The 12,330-nt window shown below is 43.1% G+C and overlaps 1 protein-coding gene across 1 annotated transcript; it reads left to right on the forward strand.

Moving 5' to 3' along the window:
- The first annotated feature begins 800 nt into the window (after positions 1-800).
- Positions 801-12,002, forward strand: LOC120932261 (grpE protein homolog 2, mitochondrial-like). Its single transcript, XM_040344526.1, has 4 exons — positions 801-972; positions 7,551-7,740; positions 9,306-9,387; positions 11,436-12,002. Exons 1-4 carry the CDS (start codon positions 899-901, stop codon positions 11,774-11,776), a joined length of 687 nt encoding a protein of 228 aa, XP_040200460.1. The 5' UTR covers positions 801-898; the 3' UTR covers positions 11,777-12,002.
- The last annotated feature ends 328 nt before the right edge of the window (positions 12,003-12,330 follow it).

Here is a 12,330-nt window from a genome sequence, read left to right on the forward strand (position 1 = left end):
CCGTCAGACCCTTGTCCTCTGGTTAACCTATCGTGTGTACGCGGCCTGAAGTACGAGCCACTGTGGGTGCATTTGACTGTTTATATTGTTTTTATGAACTTTATTGAGCATGTACAAATGCACACAGTGTGATACACTGACCTGAGGCACCATGCCACTAGGGTTGCCACCTTTCCGGGATTCACCCGGGCAGTTCGAGTTTTCAGTCCACCTGAAACCCGGACACAATATTCAGACAGGAATGTGGCTCAGAACAGGGCCCTGTAGGAGGGTGAGGGGGCACTATGCATGCCACATTACTATTCTCTTTGGAGAGCCATAAGGTGCCCCAGGTCTGTTACAATCCTATTGTGAATGCTAAATGTTTTTTTTTTTGCTTTGGGCCGTTAAAGTGTTGGAATAAAAAGTGGCAACCCTAATGCCACACGCTGTGGAATAATGCAGCATGTCTTCCACAGGGCTCGTGTTGTAGTGTGAACAGGGCATATAGGAAGTAATGGGCATTGCTCTGTGCATAGGAGCCCTCCGCATTATACACAATGTAGCTGGAAATCAGTTCTATGAAGTTTATAATTGAAGTGTACGCCACACACGTTTCCTCCAGCGGCAGGGTGAGGGTTACACCCACCAGCTGCTGAAACACTGCTGCCCTGGGAGTGGGCGTGGCTTCACATCCCACTCCTCCCATACTATTGATAGATTGCCAGCGGGGCTCGTGCCGCCCACGAGTCACAGCAGCGTGTAGCGAATGGGACACCGGGAGTTGTAGTCTGACACGCCTCCTTGCGCTCATTGGCTGTCGGGAGCCCTGCCCCAGGGGGGCTAAACTGGGGTTAAGTACGCAAGCGCGGCATAGCAGCTTACACACAACTTTCACACTCAAAGCGGAGGAATAACAATGAATATGGCTGGACTCAGAAACGCTATGGAGCAGCTCCGGGTGTTGGTGGCACAGGTCACCCGACAGGGCAGGTAAGGAGGCCGACAATGGAATGTAGTGGGTGGCTGAGTGTTCTCATTTATATATGTATTCTAGGTGTACTGGGAATATAGGGAACGTGTAGTATGATGTGTGTGGAAGCCTGTCCCCATCCCCCACAGTTACTATGACAACGTAGCAGTGCCAGGTGACTACCCAGCAACCCCGATGTGGTGTGTGAGGCCTTCTAATTACAGGGGGTTAGTGCTGCTGATTTCCAGGGAAAGTCCTAGAGATGGATGGACACCAATGTCCTCTAATACTCCCTGTGTACAGTATAGGACTAACATCAGGGATATAGGAGAAATCCTGTATCATTGTCACTGACTGTTTATATGATTCCTTCCAATGGTAAGCCCCACACACTATATTACATTTTCTGCAGATTTACCAAAACCAAGGGCCTGCCTGATGGCATACACAGTGAAACTCTTAAAGCGGTTGTAAAAGGTTTTTTTATTTTCTAAATAGGTTCCTTTAAGCTCGTGCATTGTTGGTTCACTTACCTTTTCCTTCAATTTCCCTTCTAAATGTTTTTTTTCTTTGTCTGAATTCCTGCCCCCCCTCAGTAAGCTCGCCCCTATCATGCGAGCCGTTCCGGCTGGGGGTTAGTCAGCGTGCTTGCCCCCTTCCTTGGGACTACATCCCTGCGGGGAGACACTGAACAAAGATGTAGTTCCAAGGGAGGGGGCAAGTACGTGGACTAACCCCCAGCCGGAACGGCTCGGATGATGGGGGCAAGCTTACTGAGGAGGGACAGGAAGTGAGAAATTCAGACAAAACATTTGGAAGGAAAAGGTAAGTGAGCCAAAAATGCACTAGCTTAAAGGAATCTATTTAAAAAAAAAATAAAAGATGAACCCCTTTAAGGTTTGACCTCATATTACATGGTTTTGTTAAGTCTGAAGACAGAAATCTGCAGAAAATCTAATCGTGTGTATGGGGCTTGACTCCAGTTTAGACTAGCTCTATGTAATACATCCTGGTAATTATGATGGAAGTGTGTAGGCTGCCATTGTGAGAATGCTGGTTGTTGGGGATCATTCAGATGGGGGGGGGGGTGAGGACACCTATGATGTAAATGTGGACACTCTGATCAATGGACACCTACATACCAGATCACCCGCTTTGTAACAAACCTGAAGTGCTGTTTGTAGACACAACCTTACCGGGTGGCATCATCTGGTTTATATATATGTGTGTATGTATATATGTGTGTGTGTGTGTAATATATATATATATATATATATATATATATATATATATATATATATATATATATATTTTTTTTTTATTTACCTATAACAACCCCTTTAAGCTAGTGCATTGTTGCCTCACTTGAGAGATATATATATATATATATATATATATATATATATATATATATTATAAAAAAAAAAAAAAAAAATCCCTTTGTCAGAATTTCTCACTCCCTCTTTCTCCTCAGTAAGCTTGCCCCCATCATCCGAGCCGTTCTGGCTGGGGGTTGGTTAGCGTGCTCGCCCCCTCCCTTGGGACTACATAGCTTGTCCTCTTGTGAACAGTGTCTCCCAGCAGGGGTGTAGTCCCAAGGGAGGGGGTAAGCAAGCTAACTAACCCCCCAGCCAGAACGGCTCGGATGATGGTGTGAAGTTTACTGAGGAGGGACAGGAAGTGGGAAATTCAGACAAAAGGGTGGGGGGGGGGGCATTTAGAAGGGAAAAGGCAAGTAAACCAACAATGCACTAGCTCAGGGATATGCAATTAGCAGACCTCCAGCTGTTGCAGAACTACAAGTCCCATGAGGCATAGCAAGACTCTGACAGCCACAAGCATTACACCCAGAGGCATGATGGGACTTGTAGTTTTGCAACAGATGGAGGTCTGCTAATTTCATATCCCTGGACTAGCTTTACAACCCCCTTTAAGCCCCATACTTGCTATTAGATTTTGTACACATTTTTGTCTTCAGATTTACCAAACCATGTAGTGCACGGGCCTGCCTGATTGCATACAAGTTGAAACTCTTATGGTTTGACCTCATATTAGATGGTTTTGGTAAATCTGAAGTCAAAGTTCAGCAAAAAATCGAATCGTGTGTATGGAGCGCTACTATTTGTGTGGTCGGATTGAAGGGCTATACTATATGGTGGGGGAGGGGGGGTTTCTCTCAAGCTGTTGAGTGATTGATTTAGCACTTCTCTTTGCAGCCAGTTGTCATTGTTGTAGCCATGGCAACCACACACATCCCTGCTATTGGTAGGTGTGGGGGAGTAATTGGTTGCACAGCTGTACATTCACTACTAAACAGGCATTTGCATTGATTTAAAATGCAAATTAACAGTTGCAAACTAAGGGGGTTGTGTTTTCATATGATAAATAGCTGTTACAATAGAACTGTTTATCACTTGTAAATGAAGAGAGTTGTTGGGAATAGGAGTGTACACACCCAAGTCTGCGTCTCCAACACTGTTCTGTTGGGGGGGGGGGGGAATATCGCCTATGTGTGCGCACTCGCTGTCTACTACTCCTTTGTTTTTCCTGCAGAGAGATTGGTGGTTTGTTGTGACCATTTATCTATCATGTAATTGTTTACATAACACTTAACATTTTAGGAATGAGCAAATCATTACAAACTTCCTGACCTAGGAAGCCCACTTGCTTTAGAAGCTTTATCACCTCTTTCTGAACTCTTGAAGATATGAAACCTAGTCTTGTATCGGCCTTAGTTAGATAATACCAATAGGATTGGTATGCTTTTTGTTTTTAAACTTTATTACTCGGTGGAGTCTAGTTTACTGCATTACAAATATACCAGTGTTTCTCCACTCCAGTCCTCAAGGCGCCCCAACAGGTCATGTTTTCAGGATTTCCCTCAGATGAAACAGCTGTGGTAATTACTAAGGCAGTGAAACTGATCTAATCACATCCTGAGACCATGACATGTTGGGGTGCCTTGAGAAACGCTGCTATATGCAAACACCTGTCAGTTAACCTGGTTAATTCAAACTGACCACCAGATACAGCTGGTAAACTTGGCATGCCTGTACTGGGTCAGAGACTAGAAAACATTAAAGTTATTAGATACACATCACAGCTAGGTTGGTTCTATAATTAGAAAAGATAGTTTATCAGTGGCAGCCTACATATTCTTACAGTACAGCTTTCCTGAAAGCAGGCGCTGTTTTCTTAGAGGCTTTTAAGGCCTGGTTCACACGTACGTGTGTGTGTGTGTGTGTGTGTGTGTGTGTGTGTGTGTGTGTGTGTGTGTGTGTGTGTGTGTGTGTGTGTGTGTGTGTGTGTGTGTTATTAAAAAAAGTTTGCAGTCTATGGAACCAGAAAAAAAAATTCTTACAGGAAAAGAGAACCGAGGAATGAGCGCCTCAGTCTCCTGCTGCTGCTCCTTCATTCTTCAGTGACAGAAGGGCAAGAAGGTGACCAAGCTGTATTCAACTGCAATAGGAAAATGTCAGGCTCCAAATTTAAGACACACACTCAAAATGGCCAGGCATGCAGGATTATGGAGGAGGGTGGAGTTGCATTTTTCTGAAACTCTGCCCTGATGTGGTCATAGCATGAGGGTAGCTGGGTGACACCATGAGTTGCATAGTGTTGCTGGTAAATATGTGACAGTTTCCAATGCTGATGTCTGGACAACCAGAGCACAGACAGATGTCAGACATTGTGCTATGTATTTATCAAGGTGCGTGTGTTGTCACTGTAAAGGAGAAGTATGGCCAAAGCTACTTTGATCCTACTTCTCTTTTGTGACCCATTTTCAGCCAACTACTGGCTTTGGATTGATCCTGACTTTACAGTCTGAATCCTCTCAATTGCCTGGGTCAGCAGCTGCTGGGAGACTGAGCCAGCTGCTCCCACCCCCTAAAAATCCAGCCAATCCAGTGAGCTCTGAAGGGGCAGCAAGTCAATAACTGTCACACGGCTCTCTGCTCAGGGGTTGTAAAGGGGGGAAAAAAATGTTTCCCTAAATAGCTTCCTTTACCTTGGTGCAGTCCTCCTTCACTTACCTCATCCTTCCATTTTTGCTTTTAAATGTCCTTATTTCTTCTGAGAAATCCTCACTTCCTGTTCTTCTGTCTGTAACTCCACACAGTAATGCCAGGCTTTCTCCCTGGTGTGGAGAAAGGAGCTGTGTGTTAGTGGGCGTCCTGACACTCCTGCTCACCCCTCCCCCCCCCCCCCTCAAGAGGCTTTCTCCACACCAGGGAGAAAGCCTTGCATTACTGTGTGGAGTTACAGACAGAAGAACAGGAAGTGAGGATTTCTCAGAAGAAATAAGGACATTTAAAAAGAAAATTGGAAAAATTAGGTAAGTGAAGGAGTACTGCACCAAGGTAAAGGAAGCTATTTGGGGAAACATTATTTTTTCCCTTTTACAACCCCTTTAATTTCATTCTAATGACTGCAGTGCCAATCTATAGCCAGCTGGCTGAACAGAAGAAGCTCTGTGTGTATACCCTGCTTGAAATGAACTTACTGGACATCCCATTCCAAGACTATGGGCATGGCATTGCTTCCTGTACATGAATGTCAGACTAGGCTGGCTCATCTTCACTGAAGTGTCTTAGGTGGATCAAAATTCTGCTAGTTCAGCAGGGATTGGTCGAATTTTAATTTCTCTGGCTGTTCCTGTTCATGAGAATTTGATCTAACAAAGGACGACTTCTCTTGAACAATCTTGTGGGGAAAAACGTAGCTTTAATCAGTGATGCATTACTTCTCAGTGTATTCTTACTTGGGGGAGGCCCATTGTCTCAATTCAATGACACGGGGGGTCATTTTTTTCCCACCCACTTTGAATGTGTGAATTGGCAAGATGGCATGCATCACTAACAGTGTGCAATGTTTCAGCCAGCCTGGGAGCAACTTGAGTTTGCTGGAGTTTGTAATTTAGGTGTAATTGTACAAAGATTAGTAGCCCAGATGAAAAGAAACTCATTTGGTGTCCTCTGTCTACAAGAAGATTCCATGTACTGACATACGTGATCATTGCAGGATCTTCCTTGCTACGACCTTTTCAGGTCAAAGGCCTGACATGTAATAGTTCCTGATTCCATTTGTAACAAGCTCTCAATGTAGCTCCTTCTAACCAGGAATTTAAATGGCCACCCACACATCAGGTTGTTGTGCGTCGTCATCCTCCTTGTGTGTATTACAAGGTGGAGGAAAACCAAGGAAAATATACATTCATTGTAAACGTAATTCTTTTTATACCTAGTGTCGCTCAGTCTTTTGTCTCAGAAAAGCCACGAAATCATCTATTTGGTCATAGACTTTAATATACATTTTATGATCCAATCTTCCAATTATTCTAGAACCGTTGCCTCTCATTCAGATCTTATGTGATGTGGGTAACTTAATATAAATCTCTCAGTATTTCGAAAAGTGGCCCAGAAGTTCACAAAATGAATTCTTATTTACAGGAGTTGGTTAGCGCCAAAAGTTTACAAAGCAATGTAATGATAAATTGGTACAAGAAAAATATACAGAGGTTATACTGCAGGTAGAACAAATTCTTGTTTGACCTTTTTATTAAATTAGAAAGCAATTGCTGACAAGGTGATAAAGCATCTGTATTCTTACATTTTGGCAGATTTTTCTTTTACAAAGATTTATTAGCATGTTGGCTAAATGATCAGGATAACCTATAGATCAGGGATCCTCAAACTACGGCCCTCCAGCTGTTGTAGAACTACACATCCCATGAGGCATTGTAACAGACTGACATTCAGACATGACTAGGCATGATGGGAATTGTAGTTCCTGAACAACTGGAGGGCCGTAGTTTGAAGACCCATGCTATAGATGGTTACGTAATGCAATAAACAGAGGACAACCAGTTTTGGCCTATTTATTTATTTTCTTTTCATGAATTTCCTGAACCCTTTGTCAAATTCCACAAGGCAGTTGTGCGTTCAATCAAAAATTTGGGATGGAGAAATTTGGCAACTGGAAATGTTATAAAGGATACCTTCTCACAAAGTGACCAGTGTGTATTCTCATAGGTGTTGCCAATATCTTTCTGGTACAGAGTGGGTAGAGTGCCCACAGGTTTGCAGCAGAAATGCCTGTGCAGTAATAATGTCGGATGGCTGAGTAGAATAAGCTATACTGGGGACATGCATTAACATTCCTACAAAACTCAGTTATTTGCTTGAAAGGCAGACTTCAGCAGGCTATACAGCAAGCTGAATAAAAGAAACTGAACCGATTTATTTATCCCCCCCCCCCCCCCGGTTACAAATTCGATGTGCGAATCCTCCCCGCTATGTCGTTGTATTCTGAGAGTGGGACTCCCCTGTATTCGCAGTACACTGATCAGCACTGCAGCCATTGGCCGTAAGCGCTGATCGAATGAAAACTTTCCAGCAGGACTGTTCACGAGAAGTTGATCCATTGACTGACTTCTCAGGAACAGCTGGAGGTGGATTGAAATTTGGGTGGCTCCTTGCTAACCCACTGACTCTTGATCCAGGTTTAGGCTGCTTGATGTCCCTGACTTTGATTTTTATTAAAATTACAGACCAGTAAACGTGATTGTTGCTATAATATATTTTTTCCCTCATTTCAGGGGTTCTGTAAGCGCACTCAGTGCAGCTCCTCAGCAGAGAAGTGTTGGGGACAAGACCACTTTGGGTGGTGGTAGCAGTGGGGGTGGTGGTGGTGGCAGCGGCGGCACCACCGTGGAGGATCAAACCTTTGCTATGAGGACTCTGGAGAAGAAAGCAATGAAGCTGGAGGCGGAAGTGCAAAATCTAACAGTAAGTTCCACACTAGTCGTTTTTTCAAGTGTAGCGATGTTGCTGATAACTATATGCTGGTTGTTTGCACAATGACCAACTTCACCTAAATTTATTGTGGCACAAAAGGGCAGTACTGAATTGCTGAGGATATCAGCTTTTTAGAATTGGAACCTTTTTTTTTTTTTCTGTAACTTGGATGATTTCTGTCACAAATAAGTTAAAAGAAATTCTAAAGTTTCCTTCCTGATTTGCTGTAGAGGCAGGGTTTTGCTAAATGAAGGGGAACCTGCTGTGTTTTATGCTTGAGGGCCAGTTCACACCAGCGTATGTGTGTTGCCCCACAAAAGGATCGGGTTGCTCAGTTAAAACCATTGTACTGAGCAGGTAAGTTACATGCCCAACAAAGCAAGCAGCTTTCTATGTGGGCACTCATGCGGGCTCACTCCTGAGTCACCTCTGTGTGGCCATGGGCATAGTGGGGTACTGGATCTAGGGTTTATCTGCCATAAAGGGACCTACTTAATAAATTTGCTGTTCAGCTCTATGGGCGTACCATGTACATCCAAAGAGTGAACCTTTGATCACAGGCTAATGGCTGCTACAGCAGCCATCAGCGTTTTGTAGACCCGGTGACTGGTTTCAAAGGGAAGGTGATGCCCCTGCTCTATAGCTGCCCACAGCTGTCACACAGCTGGCCTGCCCTCCTCTGTGGTGCCCGGGCTGTCTCGTGCTTACTGACACCAAGGAACACCTCTGCTGGCACAGGGAGAGACTGCAGTGACGGAGGCAAATCCATGAAACCGGAAGTGATGTCCCTTCAAGGCTTCATATACACAATTTCCTGGCCAGTACAGCCAGGAGACGCATCTAACCAAGCCGAACTGTGCTTTGGTTAGATGGTGGGAAGGGCAGGGGAGACAATGCCTCAAACAAAGAATACCCGTCACCTGCCCAATGCTATCGCATAGGGGTTTATTAACCCCTTGTGATGGCAATTGCTACAAAAAACAGATTGATAAATAATTGACAGCCCCGTTGCCCCGCACACCTGCGCAAACCCACACCCAGGGTGCATGTGTATGTAAATTGCAGTTGCACCACACATGTGACGTATCGCCACGAACGTTGGTGTGGGAACAATAATTATAGCACAAGCTCCTAGTTGACTCTAAATTAATGAGCTGCAACAACTTTTTAAAAAGTAACCTATGGTGATATTTGGGCACCATGGTTTTTGGTGACGTTGCGGCCGCATGCAATTTTAAAACTTGGAATGCTAGGTATCCATTTACTCAATGCAGTTTTATATTTTAACAAAAAATATATATATTCGCATTCACACACAGTTGTGCAAATATATCACGTGAAACTTGCCGCCATCACTTTTTTCTACAGGGCTTCTGCCTCAGAAAATACTGTATAAAATGTTTTAGGGATTTATGTAATTTTATCGCCAAAAAGTAGTATTTTTAAATGTATGAGACAAAGAAGAAAAAATTGCTCTGGAGCAGAACTGGTTAAGTAATTATATAACCTGAAGCTTAGATTAATATGTACTTAATTTTTGTCTTTTTGTTTGCTAGGAACTTTACCATAAGGCTGTAAGCGATGCTGAAGTTATGAAGAAAAACACTCAGAAGTATGCGATTGCTGCCAAATCAATTGGTAAGATATCTGAGCCTAATGGCATTTTGTCTGTTTAACTAAAAACAAAGAAAAAACCCTAAAGAAGAATTGCCCTGGCTGAGTTTTCAGTGATTGTCTGTTCTGGCATGCTGTACACAGATGTGTGTGTGTGAATCTTTAGGCAAAGCTGGATGTAGTCCAGGAAATGAGGGTTACTTTCTCGATGTGGGTAGGGTTGATGAATAGAAACAATGCTTCTGTATTCAGTGTCCTACCAGAGTGTGTGGGTCCCCCCCCCCCTTTTTTTTTTTTTTTTTTTCAAAGACCATGGTAGAGAGGGGGGAATCTCCCTAACAGGGGCACAAACCCCAATAAAAACCCAACAAGAGTTCTGATCCCTTCTCACGATGTCACTAAAAGCAAGCTCTTTTTTTTTTTTGTCCGCAGCAGAATCAAATCGCATGGGTGTTCACACCCATGCGATTCCTGTCCGAGTTTGCAAATCGCACTGATATGCAAACTCCCAGCAGTTTGCATAGGGAAGTGTGAACTGCCGCCGGGAAACATGCGATGCGGGAACCCACAGTGGATTTGCAGGGTTCCCACATTGCAGCAGTGTGAATCGGCCCTAAGGTTTGGTTCACACAGGTGCAATTTCTGATGCGAGGGAAATGGCATTATGTTCAATGGTGCCGGGTCATATAAATGTGACTGTGGGGTGGGATTTTGTAAAATGTTTCTGCATCTTTGGTGTGAGTTGGCTCCATAGAATATGCCACCGACATCTAAAGTCTCATTGAGGCCGCACTACATGATCACACTGAAAATTTCATGGGAATCAAGTTGCAGTAGTGTAAACCAAGCCTAAATGTAACGGTTTGTAGTTCAAATAGATTTTGTGAATGGTTGACTATTTTGGATCCTCACATTCTTCTGTTAAAGAAGCCAACACAAATTAACATCTGGATTTATCATGCCTATTGACATTGGTGTCCAATCGCACCTAGCTGGTGTGTTGCTGTACATTTATTTTTCATTAGGTTATGGCAGCCTATATATTTGAATAGGCTGCCAATGCCCCACAAAAGACCGTTAACTGGACATGTGCCACTTTTTTTTTTTTTGTTTTTTTTTTGTAGTGATGCAGCCAATACATTAACCATTTCAGCTTCGGAAGGTTTTACCTCCTTGCTGAAAAGGCCATTATTTGCAATACAGCACTGCGTTTCTTTAACTGACAATTTCACGGTCGTGCAACACTGTACCCAAATAAAATAGATTTATTTTTTTCCCCACAAATCGAGCTTTCTTTTGGTGGTATTTGATCACCCCTGCGGTTTATTTTTTTGCGCTATAAACAAAAAAAGCGACAATTTTTTGCTGTAGTAAATATCCAATTTTTCCTCAGTTTAGGCCGATATGTATTCTTCTACATATTTGTATATTGATTTGCGCAAAAGCTGTAGCGTCTACAAACTATGGGAAAGATTTATGGCGCTTTTTTTTTTTTTTATTATTTTTTTTTTTTACTAGTAATGCCGTGTGTGTGGCGACGTTGTGGTGGACAGGTCGGACACTTGACATGTTTTTGGGACCATTTACAGAGCGATCAGTGCTATAAATATGCATTGATTACTATGTAAATATCACTGGCAGGGGTTGGGGTTCACTGTCTTTCCCCATGTTTTTTTCTAAAAAGATGCAATCTGTCTTGTCTCCTCAGACAGCACAGGGATTTGTGTGTTTATATACACACCCACCTCCATGCTCGTGCAAGGGATCTCACATGACTCTTATTGGCTCTCCTGGGAGAAGACTCCGTAATGTATGTGATTTTTCACCCAGGAGAGCCATTCTACCACAGTATATCTGCGTGAGCCGGTTGGGAACCGGTTAATGTAAATGCTTGTATATAAAAATCATTTTGGCATTCAGGTTATCGGTAGACCAGGATTGCTTTTATATATAATAAAAAAAAAAAAAAAAAAAAAAAAAAAAATCTGTGTACAAAGCTTTAAAAATGAGGTTTTCTAGGACGCATTTGAGATCTGTTGCATTTACTGATCCCCCACTTTTTTTAATTGTAGGCATCCAGAGCTTCTGTCGTGATCTGGTGGAGGTGGCTGATATCCTGGAGATGACCGCTGTGCAAGTCTCCAAGAAGGGAGTTAAGGACACGCCTGAGACCTTGTCTAAAATCTTGTTTGAGGTTAATGGGACAATGCAGAGCACATTGTCTAAGCATGGACTACGTAAAATGACACCAGTGGGATGCGAATATGACCCTTATGAACATCACCTCGTTTGCCACGTTCCTGCTGAGGGAAGACCAATTGGCAGTGTAGCAATTGTAAAAGAGGATGGGTACAAGCTGCATGACCGTACCATTCGTCACGCTCGTGTCGGTGTTGCAAGTGAAAGATGCTGACTGAAGATCCCCCCCCCCCCCCCCCCCTTCTATGTTCTTCTGAAAATACCCCTTATTTATTGTATTTTATTTTGAGTATGGACTGTTATTCTGTGCTATCCCAGAGAATGTAAAGGCTTTTCTCCTCGAGGATCACCACCTTGGGTACTTATCTTGTGGAGTGCCTTATTGTTACCTTCTGATGCTCCGCTAGTTATTTCCTGGGATTATCTTGCTTTTTTATTTAGTCTTGTTTAGAAGGCAGAAATAATGTTATATATATTTATATCCTGTATGTTATTTCTGATAGTGTCCCTAGGGCAGTGATGGCAAACCTTGGCACCCCAGATGTTTTGGAACTACATTTCCCATGATGCTCAGGCACTCTGCAGTGTAGTGGAGCATCATGGGAAATATAGTTCCAAAACATCTGGGGTGCCAAGGTTCGCCATCGCTGCCCTAGAGGGTAGATACTTACTAGAGAAAAAAACGGACTTTCTATTTTGTGTTCAGTCCTATATAACTGGCAATTTAGGCCGCCTTTTGATATTTTATTTTCGTTTAATTTTTTGACA

Source organism: Rana temporaria, chromosome 3, assembly GCF_905171775.1.
Source record: "Rana temporaria chromosome 3, aRanTem1.1, whole genome shotgun sequence".
NCBI classification, from domain to species: Eukaryota; Metazoa; Chordata; class Amphibia; order Anura; family Ranidae; genus Rana; species Rana temporaria.